The 23,658-nt window shown below is 48.2% G+C and overlaps 2 protein-coding genes across 3 annotated transcripts; one reads left to right on the plus strand and one right to left on the minus strand.

Moving 5' to 3' along the window:
• Positions 1-495: 495 nt before the first annotated feature.
• Positions 496-5,837, minus strand: LOC144149714 (mitochondrial genome maintenance exonuclease 1-like). Of its 2 annotated transcripts, XM_077681370.1 has the most exons (5): positions 5,064-5,836; positions 3,873-4,089; positions 2,604-2,736; positions 1,481-1,777; positions 496-755 (listed from the first exon to the last, which is right to left on the minus strand). In XM_077681370.1, the coding sequence occupies exons 1-4, from the start codon at positions 5,806-5,808 to the stop codon at positions 1,607-1,609; spliced, it is 1,266 nt and encodes a 421-aa protein (XP_077537496.1). In that variant the 5' UTR covers positions 5,809-5,836; the 3' UTR covers positions 496-755; positions 1,481-1,606. The 2 variants fall into 2 exon arrangements, with proteins under 2 accessions (XP_077537496.1, XP_077537497.1); XM_077681371.1 differs by lacking the exon at positions 1,481-1,777 and having other exon boundaries at positions 5,064-5,837.
• A 131-nt stretch (positions 5,838-5,968) lies between these two features.
• LOC144149715 (tubulin-folding cofactor B-like) lies at positions 5,969-23,655 on the plus strand. The gene is made up of 5 exons (XM_077681372.1): positions 5,969-6,166; positions 13,301-13,456; positions 15,719-15,903; positions 19,290-19,442; positions 21,810-23,655. Exons 2-5 carry the CDS (start codon positions 13,318-13,320, stop codon positions 22,098-22,100), a joined length of 768 nt encoding a protein of 255 aa, XP_077537498.1. The 5' UTR covers positions 5,969-6,166; positions 13,301-13,317; the 3' UTR covers positions 22,101-23,655.
• Positions 23,656-23,658: the final 3 nt, after the last annotated feature.

Here is a 23,658-nt window from a genome sequence, read left to right on the forward strand (position 1 = left end):
GAGTGACTTGAAGGGAAACTTGGGTCGGCCTAACTGGCTATGGAAAGATGAATGCTAAGGGTCACACTTCCGGATAAGAAAACAGCTGCGTGGATTAGAGAACAGGCTGGTGTAGAAGACATTTTAGCTCGCATAAAGTGAAGAAAATAAGAATAGGCATGAGGGACAACAGGTGGACTGTCCGTTTAACGGAGGTGCTGCCGGCAGACAGTAATCGCAATGGGGTTCGGCCAAGGACTCGATGGAGGGATGAACTAAAGAAATTTGGGGGGAAAGGGTGGACTCGGCTAGCACTCGATAGACGTGGCTGGAGATCTTCGGGAGAGTCCTTCGTCCTGCAGTGAACACAAACAGGCTGGTGGTGATGCCGATCTCAAGGGGCATCGTCCACAGCAGCATAGGATTTGCACGTTGCAGATGTTCAATGATAGCAGTCCTCGCAAGGGGACCACTTGTCTGTGACAAACACTGACACTGCAAGATGATGTGTCGGCACACTTTTATTGCGAGACGTCTTATAAGACAATTTCTTGCACATCTTTCTCTTTCTTTTTACATTTCTCGATATTTGATCTGCACAGAAGCAAATCTATGCCTTTTTGAAGAAGCTGAAAGGTGCAGAAATGACTCACTAGAACAAAATGCACTCAAGCGTTCCTTCGCAAGGCAGAGAACCTTCCCTCGGCCAGCAGCAAAGCTTCCTCCGGCTTCACAATGGCTTCCAGGTAGTCCAACGACATCGTTGTGGAAGCAGGCTGGGAAGACACGAAACAGCGCAAGGCACACATCTGTTATACGTCGCTGACCTGTGTCATTGCTAGGAAGTAGAATGGAGAAATGATTCAATTGGCGGTAACATAGATGTCAAAGTCTTCTCATCTACCTCCATGGCTTCAGCCGCACTGTACTATTTGCATAGATGCAACCTTCCTTTCTACATTTGTAAAAAGGGCCTGAGGGGGGCCCGTGTAGCACATCAAGCAAGCGCTGGACTTCGACCGACACTAGACCTTGCGGACGGGAGACAAATACAATAGAAAGAACACCCGGGATTCATCAGGGTCATGCAAACAGTGCAAGTCCCTGCAACAAAGTGGCATCCTTTCCCTTTCATGCTCCACTGAAAATGCGCAAAACTTTCCACAGAATGTCCACTAGAGGCAAGCGGGCATTCTTAAAACAAGGGTTGGCTGCAGCTGAGAGCTGCGATATACGGCCACAGCAATTTAAGCCAGACGCTTGTCACCTGCTCGTGATTGACACAGAGAATAGAGAGAAAGAGGGTGAATGTGGCCTACATATCCTGGCCGGCAGTTACATTAGAGAAGTCACAATAATACATCTCCTCTCTCTCTGTGCACCAAACGATGTCCTTTCTCTTGGCACTGGTAACGACACCCTCAATTAGTCAAAGAGCATGAACCAAGCATGCTCTCCTCGCTCTTAAAAGCTGCAAACACGCCATGCACAAGCCTCCCACCAATTCATTGTCGTCCTCGCCAGAGATATGACACCCCAAGCAAGGTGTTTTTGGGTGTCATCCCCACTTTTTGTCCATGACGACAGCTCCTCAAGAGCGCTCCAACGAGGAGCGTATTGAGGGGGGCTACGGCCCCAGGGCCTGCGTGTCCTCCCTGTGGTGCTGCAGCAGGCTCCAGTAGTTGCGCAGCCGGAGCAGCCAGCGCTGCCAGTGCCTCTGGCACAGGGCGGGACCCAGGTGGTGCACCTGGCAGGGGCTGCCGTCCTCGTACGCCACCACGATCAGGGCGTCCCGCACCTGCACTCGTCGGGACGGATGAGCCGGTACGGAACGCTGACAGGAGGCAACAAACACTGGCGCTTACTCAATGCTCGTCCCCTCCCCTTTCCACCCCCGTTTGACACGCTCCTGCTTCCCTTCGAAGGAAAGGCACGACAGTGAGTGGGCGGTTGCGGGAGGGGAACACACTGCACGCAGTCGCCGGTGTGCTGACTGAACTGAGTGCATTGAATTTGCCACCAGCCAGGTAAGATTTGCAACGACACCTGCACCTCGCTGCATAGTCCACAGCACAATGAGCTGCATGGACGTCATATTGCATCATCAAATACTGCCGGGGGAAAGCGGGATAAATGTCCTCTATACTATGCCTCCCTAGTATGTCCTGCCTGTGCTGCTGTGCCGTACATTGCTGAAGGGCACGGGGTCAATGACAGCCAGGCCACTAAATTGTCTGACAAGACGCAGGGGTGCCAAGAACGCCATTGAAACAAACCAAATTGCTGGCAGGTAGCTGCAAGGAGTGTGCTGCGATTCCACCACAGCTGTTGGCGATTTTGCCTTAGGCTGGAATGGGAAACCAGCATGACAGTTCACTTTAATTTTGGCCAATCCCCCGTGCCAACAGCAATGACTGTACTGAAGACATGACATTCATGCAACAGCTAGCTTCATGGCCAATCCCACCCGTCGACAGATGATGATGATTGCCCTGAGCACACCAACAGACTGGCCAAGCTAGACCGTGATCTGCCGACAAGGCTAAGGGGGTAAACAGCCGTGCTCGAGGAGTGATCACCTTTGCAGTAGTTGGCGCTCATCAGCGTATATGTGGGTCAGTCACCTGTGTTTGGTAGTTCTCATCGTAGTTGAGTGCACCGACATAGGCTGCAACTTGGAGTGGACTGTCGAAGGTGTCCGATAAACGTGGCTTTGGCTTCTTGGATGTCTTCCAGTCTATCAGCATAAGCTCGTTCCTGCACATTCAAAATAAGAAAGAATTCCACAAGGTGTCATTGGCCCAAAGGAGCAGAATGTGCACAAGTAAACAAATAATCTTTTCTTTTGTGAAACATTTTGTTCTCTCACCTTTACATGTAAACACGTTGAATACATATAGGAAAGCAAAAAAAAAATAAAGATGAGGTAAGACACTTTTTGCATTTAATCAGGAGGTATTTGTCCATAGCCAAGGGTACCAAGTCTAAGGTGGTCAGTCTTGTTGAAAAAGGGATTGAAAAATTGACACTAGGGTTACCGTTTACTGTGAGGCATCAAACACTGACCACAGATCTGTAACCATTCCATTCAACGCAGCAGCAGCTAGCAACAAGTTTAAAGATCTACCACAACAGCCTGCACATTTAGGCCAACAACAGGCTAGCCTCAAAACAGCAGACAGTATTAAAGGGGCGATATAACAACCAATTACAAGTTTGGTTTATTAAACGGACTGCTCTGCCCCAAAACTTTGTTGCAAAACTTCAAGCGAATGGTCTACGTACTGTTAAGGAAAACACAAGAGGCAGTGGTGACTTTTTGGCCACTTTTTCGCCAGGTATTCGCGGCCCCTTTTATAGAGGAGCAGCAGAATATGTACTATTATGAGCAATATGAACGGGAACACAGGAACGCGTGGTAAACAGCCTCGAAACAGACTCGGAGCGATACGTGGATGGCGCTGTGAAAATCAAAGGGGGAAGGAGGGCGCTCTTCCACTAACTGTTGGCACTCCCATCACGCTGACATTTCTATAAAGCAGCAGCTTATGTCATTTCGCCGATAATGTGATATCGTCCGACAGCCGATAAGACGCACGGCGGGAATGGGAGCAGTTGTTAGAACAGCGTTGCCCTTTCCACTTTGTTTCCGACGGCGGCCGCTGCGTATCACGCATAGCTGGGTCTGAGGGTGTTTTCTGTGCGTTCCTGTGTTCCCTTTCATATTGCTCATAATAGTAGTACACACATTGGGGATTAGTAACATCAGCCCGACTTCAATGACATGACATAGAAAGCACTCCATGAGCTAACTAGCTCTGCTGCAGCATTTCCCTCCCTCAATTATTTGGTCACGATAATGCCTGGTGGCCGGTACCTAACGGAGCACTTACCGGTACACAGCCACACAGTCGACAATGCCCCGGTACTGCAGGTGTGGGTGGCACACGGGGCTCTCCAGGTGAAGCACTTTGCCAAGTTCTGGCCAGAACGGCTCAAGGCTACGCCAGTGGCCCTCATTTTGCGGCTGCACAACGATCTCTTGCCTCGGGGTGCCGTTCAGCAGGTCGTGGATGTTGGCATGCAGAGACTTGCCCTGGCTCAGAATCACTGAAGAGTAGGAGGGAAAAAGCCCGTGAGAAGAGTGACCTTTAAATAGAGTTCAAACAGAGTTCTGAAATCTGAGCCAAACCAATCGCTACAGGGGCTGGCCACAAATGTGCACCAGGGTGTTCTACTCAGAACTCATCCTGATCTTGTACTGTAAGAAGTGCTGCTGCTTTGGCAGCAGATTATCTTGGCAGCATTAAGCAGAAAAAAGCTAGTTTCTACAAATTTGGCCAGGACAGAAGACGAAAGACTGTGAATGCAAGGGCCCACCCTTTCTTTCGGGTAAATCGCTTAAATTACAGCCCATTCACAGCGTATTTATGATTATAGAGCACACGTTAAGAAAGAAACAGTGTGCCCCTATTATTATGCAACTCGCAAAAGTCTGGCGAGAAGCAGTCTTGTCTGATTTAGGTCACAGTAGCAGCGTTTTTCGGTTTTCCAAGTGGCATAGCCTGTACAGCACTACTATGTCAACACACACCATGCACAAATGTTACAGTAGAGCGGCTCGTCAGGGTGGCGTTAAAGTAACCACTGTGACAGGACGGTTTGTCATGGAGCTTCGCAGAATCTTATTCCACCTAGGGGGTGAATTCCCCCAAATCTGGCCGATTAAACTTCTTTGTCTTAGACAGAGCTACAATGTGCAAGACAAACCCAGGTGCTTCTCTGATCCCTGGCAGGCTCCTGGCCACTTTAATGCGTGCTGAGTTGGTTCACCACCCAGTTTAGCATGAAATAAAGCTTTAGCTAATCACTCCTACGAGCCATGCCCAACTGATGTAAGGGTCACCAGTGAACCTTAGTCTGCCTCTACCTGGTGCTGATAGCGCACATAGTAGCGCCGCTTAATTACGGAATGACGACACCTGAAACTGGCAACACACTGAGGAACACGCGTCGTGCAAAACACATATAAGACGTCTGAAACATTACATTATTTTCTGTGCGTTCTTTTGCGTGCGTCTTACATTCTTGGTACGTCTTGAAGCCGTCTGCACCCATCTCGGCGATCATCTTCTCCTTCCATTTCTCCAAGCGGAGTTTGGACTGCTCGTCGATCGTAGTCTTGAGGATGGCGGTCACGCTGGGATACCCTTTCGCTGCCTCAGGGTTCTGTCCCGGGCTATCAAGCGCCAGCTCGCCAGTGTCCTCGTCTGGCACGCCGTCTCGAAGGAAGTTGAGCAAGGGAAAGTTGAGCGTCGCCTCGAGATCGAAGCTCTTCGTCGGAATCTGAATGTCTACCTTGCCACTGCGGTCTTCTGCGTTTAGCCGCGCAGCTTCTTCGTCTGAAATGGCCGCCAAAGCGTCGAGCAGCTCGGCCTCCAGTTGAGTTCGGTAAACCCGTTCGCTCGCTCGGGCAATCCTCACTGTCTCCGGGTCCTCGCATGCCAGCCTAGGCGTCCTCACGCGCCTAGGGGCGCGTTCGTCTAAGTAGCTGAGTCGTAGGCCCTTGTCGACTTTGGTTCCCTTCGAAGACTTCAGCACGGGCCCGAAGAGAGACAGGTTTTCGAAGTTGAACTTTTTCATCGCTTTTGCCGCGCTGGCTCCCTTCTTTGGAACTGGTGGCGAAGAAGTTATGTCGGGCGTGCTCGCCGAACTTTTAGCAGCTTTCGTCGATTTCATGCACCTGCAGACCACCATATCGCGCAGTGCGTAGTGCCGCGCGAAAGACTTGCAGACGACAAAATTCGCGGACATGCTCGTCGTCGCCATGATGGTCACGTGTAATTGCGACGCGGCTCGTCTTGACTTTCGTTAGATTACGGGATCTTTTTAACATCTTTCTAGAATCATAAAGTTGCTTGCCAGCGAATTTTATCAAGCGTTTATCTATATATCATTATTGCCGTCGATCATTTATACTTTTAGTGACAATGATAAGAAATGCGTAGGCCTCTTTATTCGTAAAATTTCTGTCGTTTTGCTTTGTTCTGGTTTTCCCCTCGCTTGTTAGGAGAGTCGCCCTTTTAACAACCGGAGTGATTCAGTTCCGCTGCGAAGGTTGGAGCAGAGCGAAGTTTCCAGAATCGGAAAAGCGTCAGGCAGAACTTGCAACCCCTGATACCTCCAGGTGAGCGTATTTACCTTTCGAACGGCAACAGTACACCGCAAAGTCGCTACAACACGGAAAACGTGGCCTACTTGTCACAAACGTGACAGGTACCGTTAGCGTCTTGTGAGACCGATGTCAAGCTTAGTTAAAACGATGTTTCCTACCGCGTGGCTGTATATAAATAAACCTTCGTTGCGCCCATGCGGTGTTCGTTGGCTCTGCGCCGTAGCTTTTGCTGTGTAATCCCTGTGCCGCCACTATTCGGGCATCACTGTCGGTTCAAAAGTATGTGATTGGATCGCGCTGTCTTTATGCTTGGATCACGTTTATAACACCCCAGCCTGTTCCTTCTCTTCTTGTTTTCGGTGTTTTTAGATCTTCTAAATATAGCGAGCTAGTTCTTAAACCTCGCCGGCCTACCGGTCTCTCCCTGTGCCGCCAGCGCTTCCTCGATAGCTTGGCGTTACTTCAGCTGTTCGTACTACGTCGCCGAAAACCCCGGTATGCAGCAATGTCAGAGGAATTTAGAGGTGATTGAAATGTCCAGTTCGACCGGCTGAACGGCTTTGATGGCGAAGTAGGCTGCCCACAGAGCGAAGCGTGACTTTGACGGCCCTTTTCGGCGTCTAATTGAAACTGCCTTATAAGGCGCCGCCCCGGTCGCCACACCTACGTAATTGCACGACGTCTCGGAAGAGTCTTGCGTGCGCGTCGTACGAAATTCGGCGTTTCACGCTGACTACGACGCCGGGGGCTGCGCGTGTCTTGTTCGCCTTTAACGATTCCGAGTTTTTCAATTTAAATTGCCGATTTCCGTGCAACCAAATCTCGTGTCACGACGAAATTTTTCGGTTTCTTGAGCCCACTTTACGCTTCACGGCAAGTAATCTGACTGGTCAAGCTACGGTGCCTCGCCGGTAAGGCTCAGTGTAGTGTCGAGAGTAGCGAGTAGCGAGCCCTTGTTTATACCAGTGTAAATGGCATCGGTATCCACAACAGTATGCATATGCTATATCCTTCGCTTAAAAATGCCCTCATTTTGCACACACCTCCATAACAGCGTTATTCCTTCCCAGTCACTTCTTCTGACAGTGATTACATTTAGTAATTCCATAAGTGACGCACTCTATATATCCTGGGTCTCTGTCTCTGGTTTAAAGGTCCCCTGAATTACTTTGTGCTACGTGAAGTTGTTCTCTAACCCAGTGTTGAGTTTTGTGCAAATATGTTGACATTCTCCCCGTATTTCACTGATTTTTGTTTGTATGGTGAATTTCCTGAATTCATCTTGAAGAGCCTGCATGTTAAATAACACATTTAAGCTACCTACTATTGCATGTACCCTCCACTAAGCCGGCACTTGCCTTTATGTACAGCCTCTCAAATTTTTAATAATATAGCAGGAGCAACGACTGACCGGCATGTCAGAGAAATAGGCGAGAGTACGCGCACGTGCATAGGGCTATCTGCTGTATGAGTGTCGTCTGCTACGCAGTTTCCTTGAGAGCGGTACACCCCCTGCCACTGCATCTGAATGGCTTTGTGCCCCACGCTGCCTAGCTACTTTAGCGGTAGCGAAACGGCCTTGCAAGATAAAAAAAACGGGGATGTGTTGCCCTGAGAAGAACAGTGGTGCAAACTGCTGACCCTTGCCTATTTTGCCGGTGAACACCATGAAAAGGCGCTGACATGACCATCGGTCATCGCTTGTGATATATTATTAAAAATTGTGATGCTGTACAGTAAACCTGCCTTAAGTTGTATTTTGTGGCCGGAAAAAAAAGAGTACTTGTATGTTTTGACGCCCCAGGGTGGTGTTTCGAACCTATTCTGTAACAACTTAAGCCAGACACAGCTTTATACGGTTTCACCACATATAAATGTGTGGGTGCATACTGCAACGGTGTTCACACTATAAAATTGTCTATTCAAATCCAATACGAATATAAAAAAAAAAGATCTGAAACAAGAACTGACCTTGAGCATCATTTTGAAATATTTTTTCCCCTGTGCTATTGTGTTTTTGAGGTACACCCGCCAAATTTTTTACCAATATCACGGGAGCGTCGACCGTTTGGTCGATCAGCGCCGCGTGATGGAGTGATACAGCAAACTCGGCGAGAGTGTTCGTCTGCTAAGCTGTCCCAAGAGCAGAGGGCCGCCCCCGATTTTTGTTATTTGCTTATCACACTGCCTGCCGTACTCGAAATTTTTCTTCAAGACCAGGCACGTGGTGCCAACAGAAAACAGGGTAATCAGCATTGCCGAACGAACTTGCTAATTACTGTTTTCAGTGAGTTTGCCGTATCACTCCATCACGCGGCGCTGATCGACCAAACGGTCGACGCTCCCATCATATTGGTAAAAAAATTGGGCGGGTGTACATGCAAAGCAGTTTGTGTGTTCCTTCAGCTCTCATTGTTCGACCAGAGAATCGCAACAGTTTGACAGGCTTGTCATACAAGGCATTGATGGTTATCCTCCTCGCCACTAACATTAGTAGGTACCGAGGAGTACAAGCACAATCTCACTTTTTATGGGGGACTGACAAAACAGTCGATAGGAGATGGATGAGTAGGCTACTCGCAGGCTCTTTCTTTCCTGAAGAGGGCAACACCACATTGGCAATCTTTTCTTTGGGTCGATGATGGTCTTGAAGTATTCCAGCTGGGGCGGACGCAAAGCTTCATTTCTTATGGTGTGTTTAGGGGAGCTGTGCAGCGATTTCATATTGCACATTTTGATGTTAGTCAGCATTCGGTCGTTTTAGACCGATTATGGCCAGCTTGACCAGGATACTGTCATGTGTTCCGGTATTTCATTTTCCAGGCTGCAATGTGGCCTTACTTCTTGGCCGTTTAAAACTTTTGTATTTTCTTTTTATCTTTAAACGTACGCTACTGCTATCCATAGGGAGTTCCAAAGCCATCCTGTACAGGTGTTCACAAATAACTTCATGCATGTTGTCATTGTCAGCCTGTCTTACATGCACTGCGGGAGGAAGGCCTCTCCCGTCGACTTATGACTGCTCCTACCCTGCGCCGTCCAAATCCGCATTTTTTTCCACCAAATTTCCTTATGCCATCCCTCCATGGAGTTATCCGTCTTCCCCTACCGCTAGTCCTGTGTTTTGGTAGCCACATCATTACTCTGGCAGTCCACCAGTTGTTAGTTTTCCGCGTCAAATGTCTAGCTGAACTCCACTTCTTTCTCGTAATTTCACCACGGTTTGCTCCCTAATTTGAAACACACGTGCACGTGAATGCACGTACGACTTCGTGGGTATTGATTCCTATGTACATTAAGCTCGACACAGTGAAACAAATCTTTTTTTTTTTTTCTACAGTTGCTTCAACAACACCTGTGGCAGCGAAGTTGAAACAAATTTAAAGGGAAGGGCAGTTTCCCATTCAAAGATTTGGTACTTGAGGCGAGGCTTTCTTGCCCGAGCAACTGAGGGCCTCCTGGTGCAAAGTTGGCAGACTTGCCCCAAAGCGAGTGGGAAATAACACGCCACCAGAAATGGAGGCCATTGCAAAGGGCACTGGAATGCATTTCTGGTCATGTAGCTTGCTCTGTCTTTTTTCTTCTTTCCCATCTTTTGTTTCTGCCTGCAAGCCTGTTATCTGTGTTTGCACTTGCTGTTTTGTGTCCCTGTGTGTGGTCCCTGTATCACGTTGCCCTCTTTTGTCCGAACTTTTTGCTTTTTGCTCTTACTTTTTTCAGCTGCATGTACTCGTGTTTTGGCCTCGTCCACATGGTCTGGTCCAACGGTCTCAGAAAAAGTGTGTGTGTGGGGGGGCACACATGTCTGTGTACGTGTGTGCATGTGAGAGAGAGAGAGAATCAAAAGGCGTCGGTTTGGTCCCCCACTATTGACATGTTTTTCTTCACTTTTTTTTTCTGTACAAAATTTTAACTTCACATATTCTAGTAAAAAATAAAGCCTAAACGTTCCCCCATCTCTCCCTTGGTGTCAAACTACCAGCCTCTAGTTTATATATATATATATATATATATATATATACATAAACTCACAAAGCGCGCAGAAATAGTATAAGTAAAGTGTCGGATACACAGCAAGAACAATAACAAAAAAATTCCCCCGCATTTGCCCGAGGGGGAGAATGTGAAAGTGCGAATGCACGGTTGTCGGCCCGCTTGCGGCGCTTGCGCTCGGCCCCCGCAGCCCACCGCCTCGCCGCCTTCTCTTCCATCGGGTTTGTAGTATCACGTGTACACCACGCAGTTATCAAGCCGCTATAACGCCGCTGAGTCGCCAACGCACGCCGCTGACGACGTAGTTTGAATGCGTTAAAGATATAAGGCGCGTCTAACACTGATATCACCGTCGCGTCCGTGTTTTGTACCAGGTTTCGTTGTTGGTACTTTTTCTTGTCCGTACCGTGAGTGTTTATTTATAAATGACCGGCAATAAAGAAAAAAAAAAAAAGCGTCCGTGGCTTGGTCGGTAGAGCGTCGCGCTGCGGTCGCAAAGTCCTCGGATCGAAACCTGGCGCCGGATGCTGTTTCTTTTTCAAATATAGAGGAGCACTGCGGACGCCAACGCCGCCGGCGGTGGATGGTTTGGGGTCGCTTATAAAGTGCATTCGCACTTAAAAAAGGTTTACTTGCATAGCGGCAACGGGACTTGCCTTCATCAGAGTACACTCTGTACTCTGATGAAGGCAAGTCCTGTTGCCACTATGTGAGTAAACCTTTATTGTTCTTGCTGTGTATCAGACTCTTTACTTACACACACGCACACGCACACACACACACACACACACTATAGAGAGAAAGTTGGCCTAGCAAACGCACACACACTGCATGGTACTAGCTTTACTGTCATTCTCATGCACTGGGAGCAGGGCAGGGGCACTTGATGTCTGCCAGCGGTAGTGCTTTTGCGAGACCTCTGATCAGTGCAGGGGTAGCATGCATGGTATTACATGGGCCTGCAACCTTTGCTGTTAATTAGAGCTTTTACAGACAACTGCCAGGAGGTTACATTAGGGGAGTGGCAGAGTTAGTACCGTGCAGTAGCAGCTTCATTTGGCACACAATATACGAATTGCCTTTTGTGAATTTTTTCTTGTTTGTCTTTGAGATGGAATCTCATTGAGGAAGGAGAAGCAGTGCGTGCACCAGTCTGTTGCCTAAGCGGGCGTATACATGGCAGTGGGTTGTATGCGTACAGTAGTGGACGAGTTTGATGTGCAACAAAGTGGCAGACAAGCCCATTCCTACAAGTGCAGTGTGAAGCGGATTTTAGCTGCGAGTCAGGGGAACGGAAGCAGGCAAAGGGGTAATAGACTACTTCCAAAGCTTTCAAAGCTGTCGTAAATGAAGGTTTGCAACGAAATAATAAACTGGCATCATTTGTGCATGCTTAATATGAGTTTTTCATTGCATGAAATTTTGTTCTAAGGGGCCTCTATTAGTTTACTTCATTTCATCACGGTTCAACCACTAGTGATGTCCTCCGAAAGCCACCTTAAACTCCCTGGCTTTGCAACACTCCCGTTACTGTGTCAGTTTCTGAAGTAAAGCAATTTTCGCATAGTGTACTAAGGCCATGTACACAGATTTGTTACACTGTTTCAATTCGTTAAATGCTTAGTGGCATGGATGGGATCTGCTCCCAGCCAAGCCAGCCTGTTCTTCCAGTTAATGGAAATATGAAGTGCCACTCGTGGAGTTTAGTGTTAAACTGTTGCATAATGCTGGACTTGAAAAACTGCTGTACATTTGAACAGATCCGTAAACTGCCATTATACAGGTGTGAGTGCCAAAAGCCTGAGCTGAGTATACTACTTTTATTTGGCGGGCCTGAAACAGTGTACTGCCCCTGCAGTCTGTGTATAGCCGGTATTCATTGGCGTGGAATGCATGCAGGCAACCAAGTGTGTGCCGCCATATCTGTGGCCAAGCGTCTGTTGCGAGGTGACATTGTGTGCACGGCTTGCAGATCAGGCACCCCTCTTCTCCTCCGTGCGAGTGTGCTGTCACTCATTTTGTCGGGCTCCGCGGGATGGCAGTACTTGTCCGTGCTAAGCACGACTGTGAAACACATGACTGTTTCACGTTACAAACTCTACCTGACCAAACGCAAAGTATTGCCTCGAGTTCAATGTGAGTGCGAATAATAACATCTCTGTTGACGCACGCCAGTGTTTTTTTTTTTTTTCTTCGGCGTGAGGCCGCAGTGGCCCAAGCCACGCCGTGTCTGTGACGCATCAGCCATGTCTGTGGCCATTTCCAGCGTTGCCAAGCGCAGAAATTGACCGCTAAACTTTTCAACGAATACCGCCTATATATAGAGCTGCTGCATCGGTTTAGTCAAATGTTTTCAGTGAGTTCGTAGGTCGTTCTGCCTACCGAGGGGGGTTCAGGCAACGGCCTCGTCAAAACATCACGCACAGAACATTGCAAGAGGAACAATTGCGCTTTACTCAAGCAGTGGAAAATGAAATATAAATGGAACCGGGGATACAATCAACCAAGCACATAACAAAAGCACTTCAGGGTCCCAGGGCTTACGGTACGGCGGGACGAACGGCGGGCCTTGCTGACGTGCGTCTTCTTCGAGGTGGCTGACGGCGGTGGCTTCTCTCTTGTGACCGGCGGCGCTCCCGGCCGGCAACTCCCCCCGCTACCAAGCGCCGCTGCCCTTATCTAGCGTGCCCAAAGATGTGCCACGCCCCCCCTCCATCGCACAGTCTTTCTGCCGTGTGTTCCCAGATGGCAGGAGAGGTGGCGCGCGGCAGTTTGAAACGGCCTAACGTGGGCGCTCACAGGGGAGAATCCCCACAAGTTGGAGATTTTTTCTTTTTAGAAAGCATTCAAGTAGGCTGATTTTGCATTCCCTTAGGACTACACAACAGGCACACAAATGACAAACATAAGAAAACAGCGTTTGTTTTTGCCCGCTGTCTGTCAATCCTACTTTTTGTTGTGATTGTCGCAAAGCTTGCGGGGATTTCATGAAATGAAATTCTCGGAGAAGACTTGCAGGAGTCGGGGAGTTTTGAATTGAGAGTTTGGATAATGTGGTAATGTGATCGAATTAAGCGACATCTTGTTATAGCGTTAGGCCTCTTAAAACCTGGCAGTTAATTTTGCTTCTTTTTTCTTCCCCTGGCATTTCAGACAGCACCGCAGCCACGATGTGTGAGAGGGGTGATGCCGCCCCGACGTTTGTCAAGCTGGTCGTCATGACCGAAGGGAGCTCGCTGTACTCCGAGCGCAAGTTCCCCGTCACCAACACAGTCAGAGAGATCAAGCAAAAACTGGAACTCCTCACAGGTGAGTCGGCATACATGCGGGGGGCAAGAAAGGCTGCCCGCGTGCGTGTGAGCATGGCCTGTGTGGGAAGCCACGGTCCAAAGAAGTTTGGCTAGTCCATGGAGCAAGAATTATAGAGGAGGCGCAACAGGGCTTGCTCCGGCGGCGCGATAAAGTCACGGCGCCGGGCACGGCACTTAGTGCCCTCTGTTGCGAGGCGCCAAAGGGAAAACGCGCTCGGCGTGCTTTCCGAAAAGGCTTGCCGGTTTGAGGTCAGTCAGTGTATAGCCGGCTGCCGTCATGGGCAGACAACGACAATGAATCCCTCACGCGACTAGACTTTCATTGGAGTCTGTCTGCGGCGGAAGAAATCTTCGCATTTCAAGCATTGTTGTCGTTAGGCAAAGGGGCTTTGATTTTTTTGTAGAATGCGAAACCTACAATAAAATGAAACATAATAGAGAAGCTAGGTATGATTAGTTCCAGTGAATGATGATTCTTATCCTCTATGCCATTAGTTCATATTTAGACTATCCTAACTTCCCCGCCCATGAAAAGCAACATGAAAAGCGCGCGCAAATCTGAGAAGCCTGCGAGAGGCCCGAGGGGCAAGAGTGAACCACTCGTGGCGAGAAGGCAGCGTCGGCAGACGTCATCTGCTCCGGGATTCCTTCTAGTGCTTCGTTTCAAGCGCAGTACGGCTTCTAACTAAGCACTATTTATTTATAACTGCTGCTAAAATGTCCAGCACTTCTATTTATTGATTTTACAGAAAAAAATGTGGCAATTTCTACAATATATTCGATGATATTAAGATTTTTCTGCGTCACCTCCGTACAAGAACATTGACGCGTCATCTGTTGTGCTGCTCTGCAAGCTGCATTTCCTCCTCGCCAGACAGTGACATTAATGCACCGCCCACCCGCGTTGTCCCAGCCCAGCGAATTTCCCTCCTCAAATACTTCTTTCTCCGTGGGCTAGTCAACTGGTTCGCGACTTTCCGTTCCTACGTACAGTAGAACCCCGCCCTTACGTTCCTCAGTGCTGTTTTTTCCTGGCTTCATCGTTGGTTTTGTCAAGTCCCTGCGCTGCTCACATAGAGTGCCATGTATTAAAATCCTCACTGTTACGCCGTGGGTTTAGAGTGCTTTCCCAGATCATTCATCGCAATTTGACACTCCAAAGCCGCCCGGGCAACATGTGCGGACCGCCATTTTGACACTTGACGAGCCTTGGCCAGGCTTGCCTACGGAACTAACTGCGTGAAGCCGCACGCAGGTGCGGCTTGTCACCACTAGGTGGCCCTATGTTACTCTATGCTATCACCATCATCACTGCGCTTGCAACGGAAGTTTCAGTCGGAATGCCCGAAGTGCGTGTTTGCCATAAAGCACCACTGCAAGGATAGCTTGCGCTCTCGTCGTCATTGTGTGCTTCAAGCTTCGAGAACACTGTTGAACTTGCAACCGCGAACTTTGTCGTGCCTTGATGGCGTCGCGAAAATGGGAGGCGCTTTCCCTTCAGGAAAAGCTTGACGTATACTAAACGCAGTAGACAAGCAGCCAGCGCGGAAGAGATTCAACATAGCTTGGGACCTTGCGTTGCCACGCGTGGTGTTTTCCAGCGATCGCAAAAAGCAGCAATCCTGCATTCACGAGTTCTTTTAAGGTTCGAAAGGCAAAGTTGCAGAAATACAAGTCAAAGCTACGCCGTTTTCGTTCATTTTCGAAGGTTTCCTCACTGCTGCGTTTTCCTGGTTGTTGCATTTTGTTTTCCCGGTCTAGGGAAAAACGTATGAACGGTGTTCCACCGTATTATGTACCACACAGAAGTGGTCCTTCCTGCACACCACAAAGCATCAACTAAGCATGCTGATGGGCTGCGGACGGCCTAACGCAGTTTAAAACATAACGAACCACCGTTATTCTTGGGCAAAATGGGTACAGGTATTGATTTATAACATTTTTAAATTTTTTGACCAGAAGAAGAACAACTAAAATAAAATAAAGACAGGATTGCGGAGGCTCGAATTCAGGCCGTTGCAGTAGGAAGGAAAGACTCTACCCCAACGCCACAAGGATCAAACAACGAGCCGTCTTTAGCAGTTGGTCGGTACAGTGTTTCTATCGTTAAAAGCGAACAAGCAGAAGGCGCTGGGCGCTTTCACTTATGTATCACCTATGGAATGGAATGACGCTGCCGGTTCGAAGACCTTGGCAGCGTCCTCTCCTGCCCCTGTGCCACGTAGACTGGCAGGCTGACCGGCCATCATGTTTCCCGCAGGCGCGTCGGTCAACTCGATGCGGCTCGAGCTGCGTGACTCCGAGGGCCTGTCGGTCATCAAGCAGCTGACCGACGACAACGATGCCCGCCTGGACGCCTACCCCATCTGCGATGGCATGGTGCTGCACGTGTCCGACCCCCTGCTCAACACGGACGAGTTCAAGGACGTCTCCCGGGTGCCCAAGGTATGTCTTCCCCTTAGCTTCGCCCTAGGAGCCGGGGTTTTAATGCGCGCGTAGCATTAAAAGTCTCTGGAAGGCCCTGCATTTCCGCAGAAATGCAGATTTGGCGGAAGGAACGCCTGCAATCGTTATACAGTTGAACCTCGATATAACGAACCTCGATTTAACGAAATTCGCGATATAACGAATTTTTTCCAGTTTTCTACCAAAATTTTGCTAAATCCATGTATTTTTATCTCGATTTTACGAAGTAATTTTGTGCGGCGCTTTCGATTTAACGAAGTCACGGCGAGAAAGGAAGAACGAAATTCCGGTCGAGGCACGTTTTATTTTGCCTCTCAGAGCCTACATTGAAAACATTAAGTACTCACATCTACTGATAAAAGGCTAAAATGAAAGAAAAGCGGTGAATTATGCGGTTGACAACAATTAAAAGCGATAAAAGCTGCTGCTCAAAACCCGCTAGCGGTCATGGACGGTTTAATAGTGCCGCCACCATTTTGACGTCTCCATCGTTGCCTACGCCAGCGCCCTCTATGCTTAGGCTGCCGAAGCCTACTTCAAGTGTTTTTTTTTTTTTTTTTTCTACGCGTCTTTGCTCACGGTGCTGCTGCCCTAAGTTGTGCTCGCTGATAACCACATTAATATTTTGTTCGTCCATCATTAGATGAGTCTTATAAGCAGCATGAGCACTCCAAGGGAAAGAAAAGTGTTCCGAACAAGAGCCTGTCGACGGTAGACCGACGGCCACCGAAGTGATGGATGCCATCGACGATCTGCGGAGGCACGCAGGCGCACACGAATGTTTGAGCAAGCCTTGTTAGCGCTGTCAGCATACGAGCGTCACGTAAAGCCCACCCTGGTCAAGAAACGCCAAGCACTGCTTACGGACTTCTTCACTACGGCTTGAACATCGAGTGCTGGTGGCAATAAATTGCTCTCCGAACGTGGTCAAAAGGTCAAAACGTGTTCATTAGACAGCTGCGATGCGGAGAAATCGGTTTCTTTAGGGCTCAGCGGGCATACAAGTAATTGCTTAATCAAATTTGCCAGAAGATATTTAATGTAAGCTTTCCACTTTAGCGGGAGCACGTAAGCGCTGCTCCACAAAGTGAAGCGGTCCGTGTGTACTCCGCTCAATTCTCAATCTCGAGTGTCGTGGTTGCATCACGCGCCCATACTGCAGAGCCTTTGTGCATATAAAAAGTCTAGACACCCTTCCGCTGTTGGCCCGCCGCACCCCTCAACGCCGCGGCTAAGCCTACTACTAAACGGACGAAAAGAGGCGTAACTTTGAACCAGCACCTCGCCGGGGTGAAGTTCACGGGGCACGGACGCGGGTTCAATGGACTAACAGCGGCGTTTAGTAGTGACCGAAATGAAAAAAGAAAAAGTGAAAACCTAGTCTGCTATCATATTTAATGAGGCGTTGCGGAAAAAGCGCCGGTTTTACGACGACACGAACTACGGTCGGCTATCCGAATTCCATTGCCTAAGTGTTGAGGCTCTTAATTCACACAATTTTGGCGACCAGTTTTAGTACAAATTTCGCTTTAAGTGGAGAGGTAACTACATAGCAGTTGTTTCTGAGCGATGGGCAAGGTTTTGAAACCTCAATAACTGGTTAAATTAACTGTAAAATCGAAACCTCGATTTTACGAAATTCTCGATTTAACAAAATTTTCGCCCGCAAGTACGACTTCGTTATATCGAGGTTTAACTGTAATAGTGTGAATGGAGATAAGTGGTTGGACAGAATTTTGAAAAAACGAAAAATAAGAAAAATTGAAAAAAATTAGAACATTGCAAAAATGGTCTGACGAAATAAAAAGTATGCATCTGTACATCTCCCCCAAAACCGAAGAACAAACGAAAAAAAAAAAAGTCTGCAAGAGAATGTTGGAAATACCAGTAAGAAAATAGCATAAATGGACTAACTCTGCACTATGTCTTGCACCTTCAGAAAAACAAAAACATAATTAGCAAAGTAAAGGCGCATCATCGCTATAATGGTATAAATTTACTAAAATAATATGTCTTTTGCTACCCATAGCCATATTTGGCACTAAAGAACTCCCACTCTAGACCACAGGCATAACAGTGCTATGCATAGACAATTCTCGGAATGTCTGAAGATTTTCTACTCGTTCTTTGTCACTCGCTTTCTAGCTAGAGTCCATTCTTTGCCTGTTCTTGGGTTATGACGCAGTCATGAAGGTAATGTGGAATCGCGATAACAGATGCTCCTGTACTCACCACTGGCCCTATAGGGAAAAGAAGCGAGTAGACTTAACAGCCTCGCGAAATACCAGCTATGATGCGTACGCAGGAGGGTCCGTTGCGAAACAAAATTGAGTGCGTGAGTGGCCACGGTGACACCGTGCCGTGCCTAAACAAACCAAAGCCAGAACACCCGGCTGACGCAACTCACTGCCTTTTTCTTTTATGCAGTAAAGCTTTGTTTCACCGAGTGTCTCGCACTTGCCAATTCTGCAGAGTTGTCATTGCTATGTTTGGCTGTACTTGGGAAGCGTTTAGGGAGCATTTGTGCCTATTGAATTGCCACTTGTGTCAGTTTATTTGGCGCCCCGCTCACTTTGCTATATAATATTGGTTTATAGCAGTGACCGCTAACTGCTGTCTCGGTTTATTGTGGCACTAACTTTTAGGTGACTGTGCAGGTGGACAGAATTTGCTGGTGCTTGGGTTGAACCGAAAGTGCGTCGCAATTGTTTTTTTTTGTGTGTGTGTGAACTACTGAATGATACTACAAACTGGAGAGCTACAATTGCAACCTCCTTTCGAACAGACTGCTTTGAGGGCATGGCAATACTGGTCACCATTGTTCCATTTCTGGCTCATTCCAAAGAGGGATTGTGAACGAAGTGTAACTTCGAAGTTTTCCCAGCTGCAATTTTGACTCGTAGTGCAAACTGAGTGGTCCACTGTGCAGGTAGCATCGTAGAGAAAAAAAAAAAAAAGGTGCACGTGCACATTTTTCATCATCATAATGTACCCGCTCCTTTTCCCTCAACGGGTGCCCTCCAGGCTGCTTGTAGCAAGAAACGATGCGGGCAGTTTCTGTCTTGTCTGCGTCCTTGCCAACCATGCTCGCTTTGTCGAATGAACCCATCCCAGGCCACTTGTACCCCGACATTCTGCTGTTTCTGGGAGAACATCCCACCTGTCGAGGTTTTCAGGTCGTTTCCAAAGTGAGGGACAGCATTCTCAACGATACCTTCCTGCCAGCCAGTGCAGTTTGGATTTCCCCGCTTTGAGACTTGTCAGCGCTTTTCCAATCCCTGCCCTTTGCTTTGGCTCTTGTTTATTGCGTATTGGTGCAGAGAGGGCCCCTCTGTGAGACGTCCCCTTTCTCCCCCCTTTGGCAGGTGGAGCTGTCGGAGGAGGAGTACAACCGGCGCAACAACACGGCCCGGGCGTTCCTGCAGAAGCACGGCCTGGGCCGCTTCAACGAGGACCGCCAGGAGAGCCTGCGCAAGCTCGAGGAGGAGAAGGCCCGCAAGAGCAAGGAGATCCTCAAGGTATCGCTGCACACACCGCTCCTCCTGCCTCCTTTCTTTGTCGGATTCCGCGCTGTCGTTGGAAGTGCCACCTTGGGAGTGATAGGGGAGCAGAGGATGGGTTGCCAGGCTTCTTGCACCGTAGCGGCAGTGTGAAAAGTATACGTAGGCAGGAGGCTTTGTGTGGGGATGCATTTAGGAGTGGAGAAGCTGGACCTCTGCAAAACGTGCGAGATTGGAGCGTTGGCTTGTTCTCGACGTGCTTGAAACATTGTCTCCTGGGAGTAGTGGTGATGCGCGACATATGGGGAACAGGAACTGCTATTGCGATGCTTTCAGAGCTCCATTAAACGTGTAGGCAAGAAATGTGAGGCACAGCTGGAGCTAATTGATTCCTAGCTGACTCCCAGTTTTAACTGCTGAGAATCTGAGGTGTGAGCGAACCTCATTCAGTTTTTGTGGCAGTTGGACGCATGCGTGGCTTGACCATTGATCAAGGGTGGTTTAGCTTCGGCTCCTGATAAAGCTGTGCATAACTGTAGGAGTTGAAATCGCGATTCCACTTCTCAAGGAACTGGGTGGTATTATCTCTTTCGGGTCTTTCCACACGAAACGTCCCCGCCCAAAAATAGACCGCCGCCAATTTCATCGAATATATTAAGAATAGTAGATGGGCTAACACCGAACCGACCCTTGCGGAACACCTGATGTCACCGGGCAAGGACTGGAGTCGTGGTCGTTAACGGAAACATACCGAGTCCGATTTAGTAAGAAAAACTCAATCTACTTGATTGCATTGATGTCCAGATAAAGTGTAGGAGGTCTGCACAGAGTATTTTCGCTGAAAAAAATTTTTCCGTCGTTTGAGGGCTCCTTGAAATTTTTGCAAACACGCAAAATGTGGTTGCAGATAATAAATTTTAAATAAAGAGTGAAACTACGTAGAATGACAAATATTATTTTAGTACACTCCGCTTGCATTGTTCTTTGATGTGGGACCATGACTGAAGGCGTGTAAGAATTTTTGGCCTTGTATGAGCGAAGTGAAAACGCAAGAAATAGCGCATTTTCAGGAATTTTTCGCGACGGCACCATAAAAGCTTAAGCCGGAATATTCCCATCATGCGTTGATGTGGTCCTTGAGCGTCTACTAAAAATAATTTAAGTCGATTAAAAAGCGTATTTTTTGGGCAAAGCGCTTACAAAAATGCAAAAAAAGATGCGTTTTTGCCAAACTTCAGACCTAAGAAAAGCACCAAGGCCCGTGAGGTAAAATTACATGACAAGGCTCATTATACGCATCAGCACTTTAGCTTCTAATTTAGAAAATTTCTTTCGATTAAATTTTGTTTGAGGCGAGAAAAAAAATTTTGAGGTTCCCAATGAGTTGCACTTGTGTCCACTATAGAACTGTCCCAAACTCGGAATGTGTACGTGCTGCTGGCCTTTTTTGTGGCATGCATGTGCATGCATCTGCTAAACAAACATGGTTTAAACCATGTTTGTAAACCAAAATTTTTTTCAACGAAAATACTCCGCGCAGACCTCCTACACTTAATCGGCAACTGGCACAAATTTTTTCAATGAAATTGGCGATGGTCAATTTTTGGGTGGGATGTTTCACGTGGAATGACCCTATGCAGTAGCTTGAGGCACCATTTTCCTGAAGTAGAGCACTTGATGTTCTTTTACCTCATCCTGCAGGCCACTGCTGTGTGAAATCTTATCCTTCGAAACATTTCTTGCCTATTATAAAGCCTGCGCTTGAGACAACCTTTAGGTTAGTCACTTTCCATGTCACCAGAACACTTCGCACAGTCGCGTTGCACATAGTCGTGTGCGCTTGTTCTTGCACATGTGCATTTGGGTTTTTTAATTACAGGGGCCACGAAAACAAAACACGATTTTGATCAATTTGAAAGAACTAGCTCCATTCCTGCCGTGAAAAGTGTTTTCTTAACCGAAAAAAAAAATGCAAAAAAAAAAAAAAACAGCTTTGAAATTTTGCACTGCAGTGATGTAATATGGGCAGGCATGACGTATTTCTGGGCAAGCATTTCTAAGCATAATTGTCAGTGATACAACTAAATGGAAGTAGAGGCCCCCCTACAATTGCTTGGATATGTTTCTGATTGGCCGTAGCCTAAGCCGGTCGCCGCCCATCGCACAAATAAGACTCGGTGACATCATAGAGAAGTCGCGTCGAAAAGTGGTTGGGGAGTTGCCAACGCTTCATGTTTTCTTTATCGTGACTATTTGTTCAAAGTTGGCGATAAATCCGGTACCATCGTTATTGGGACAGCAGGGCAGCCTCTTTAATGAACCAACACTTGTATTTTGTCTTCGTGGCCCTGTGGCTGACTGCCCGCCACCGTGACTCCCGTCCAGGTCATCCAGGTGGGCAACCGGTGCGAGGTGGTGGGCATCCCGGGCCAGCCGAGGCGGCGGGGCACGGTCGCCTTTGTCGGGGAGGTGGACTTCAAGCCGGGCGTCTGGGTGGGCGTCCGCTACGACCTGCCCCTGGGCAAGAACGACGGCAGCGTGGCCGGCAAGCGCTACTTCGACTGCCCCCGCAACTACGGCGGCTTCGTGCGCCCCGTCGACCTCGTCATCGGAAACTTCCTGCCCGAGGGCGACGACTGCACGGACGGTGTGGTGGACCCCGACGAGGAGTTGTAATCGGACGAGGCAGCTTTTCCACTTTAGTTTTCGATTTGTTATTTAAACGCGTGCGACCTTTTGTATAAGAGCGAAATTTTTCCATCTTGCGCCCTCGGAGGGGAGGCTTTCATCTCACTGCTCGCGAAGCCTTTGTTTGACGAAAACTGGGAGGGGTAGGAAGCTGACACAAGTGCGTGACGCTCAAGCTGATCAGTAGGCAATGAACGCTGACAAACTGAGCAAACGTCGCTGCAGAAAAACAAGACTCATTCTGGAAACGGGTCCTTCCGTGAGTGTCAAGTGCACAGAAGCTGGGATTTGAGCCGGGAAGGCACTTTCTTAACAATTGAGTGTACCGTCGTAATGCAGTAAGTCCTCGAGATCTTTCCAAAATTTGTGATGAAGTGTGCCGTGGATGGACTATTTGGCAGAGTCCATGCGGTCACTGGGGGAGAAGTCGATGGACAAAATGCCCAGAAATGGCCCCGAGTGACTCGCCGTTTTGAAGGTACACACTTTGGCTGTCATCTGCATCGTTACGGTGTGTGACACAAAAACCTGGCTCGATGTGTTTCAGTTCGCACGCAGCTTTCTAAATTGCTGTGGTGCTGGCAGCTTGCGCTAGGCCTGAATCTACGGTTGCCGTGGATCTCGGCGTAGCGGCCACTATTTGAGTCGAAAGCCGATTTGTTGTTCAGAAGCTTGACAGAGTCTACAGAGGTGTGCATGCGTGTAGACTTCACGCAGTGCAGTTAAATAGCGCACGAGGAACTCCTAAGCATTGACAGTATTCCGCAGATTTTACGACACGGTGCACCACATTTATGCACATGCAGGCCAGCCTGGCTGACCCGGAAAAGAACAAAAAAAGGTTGAGAAATTTTACATTTTGCAGTTGTCAACCAGGCTGGCTGGTATGTGCGTAAATATCGCAAGGAACGAAGCTATATGTACTCAGTCCATCTGCACTTGTTGAGTTTCAATTTTGATGAGCACACAGTTGTTGAAGTGCACCTAGATTTTGTTGATTGACCCTTTTTCTATTTGTTTTAGGTATTTTACAACGTCCCTTAGTGCGGAATATTTGCTCACTGTTGTCTGCGCATTTGGAAGAGAGATCGTGTCGCCTTACCTCGATTTGTCGTAGGTGGTATCGCATTTGGATCTCATCGCTGGTTGGCCAGTAGGTTGATTTCTATGTGCTCGCTGCATTGACTCACAAAGCTCACAGCGTGTGGAAAAGAAAGGAAAAAGGCTGGGTGGCCAAAAAGTTCGCTTCAAAAGAACTCCGCTGGCGGGGTGCTTGGAACAGGGTTTGCATGAAATTTTCAATATTTTTTTTTTCTTATGGGAAAAGGGGGTGGGGTTATGCAGTGCATTCGCGTTGGCAGCGAGGACATTTTGTAAGTTATTTCTACATTCCTGCAACCAGTGTGCTTTTTTTCTTTGCCTCTTGGGTATGCATTGTTGCCAAGACTGGTTGAAGTTTTGAGAGTTCGGCCCAGCCGTCTGACGACTCTGTACTTTGGGGCGGGAACAAGTGAAGGAATAAATTTCAAGGTTTGCCAAGGAACTT

This window comes from Haemaphysalis longicornis, unplaced genomic scaffold, assembly GCF_048455015.1.
Source record: "Haemaphysalis longicornis isolate Haplotype H1 unplaced genomic scaffold, Haemaphysalis longicornis Haplotype H1 scaffold_8, whole genome shotgun sequence".
Taxonomy (NCBI): domain Eukaryota; kingdom Metazoa; phylum Arthropoda; class Arachnida; order Ixodida; family Ixodidae; genus Haemaphysalis; species Haemaphysalis longicornis.

Coding starts and splice junctions, on each gene's coding strand:
- LOC144149714 (XM_077681370.1), bottom strand. CDS start 5,808: ATGGCGACGACGAGCATGTCCGCGAATTTTGTCGTCTGCAAGTCTTTC. Junction 2,737..3,872: donor GACTGTGTGGCTGTGTACCG/GTAAGTGCTCCG, acceptor TTGAATGTGCAG/GAACGAGCTTATGCTGATAG. Junction 1,778..2,603: donor ATGAGAACTACCAAACACAG/GTGACTGACCCA, acceptor CGACGAGTGCAG/GTGCGGGACGCCCTGATCGT.
- LOC144149715 (XM_077681372.1), top strand. CDS start 13,318: ATGTGTGAGAGGGGTGATGCCGCCCCGACGTTTGTCAAGCTGGTCGTC. Junction 13,457..15,718: donor AAAACTGGAACTCCTCACAG/GTGAGTCGGCAT, acceptor TGTTTCCCGCAG/GCGCGTCGGTCAACTCGATG. Junction 15,904..19,289: donor ACGTCTCCCGGGTGCCCAAG/GTATGTCTTCCC, acceptor CCCCTTTGGCAG/GTGGAGCTGTCGGAGGAGGA.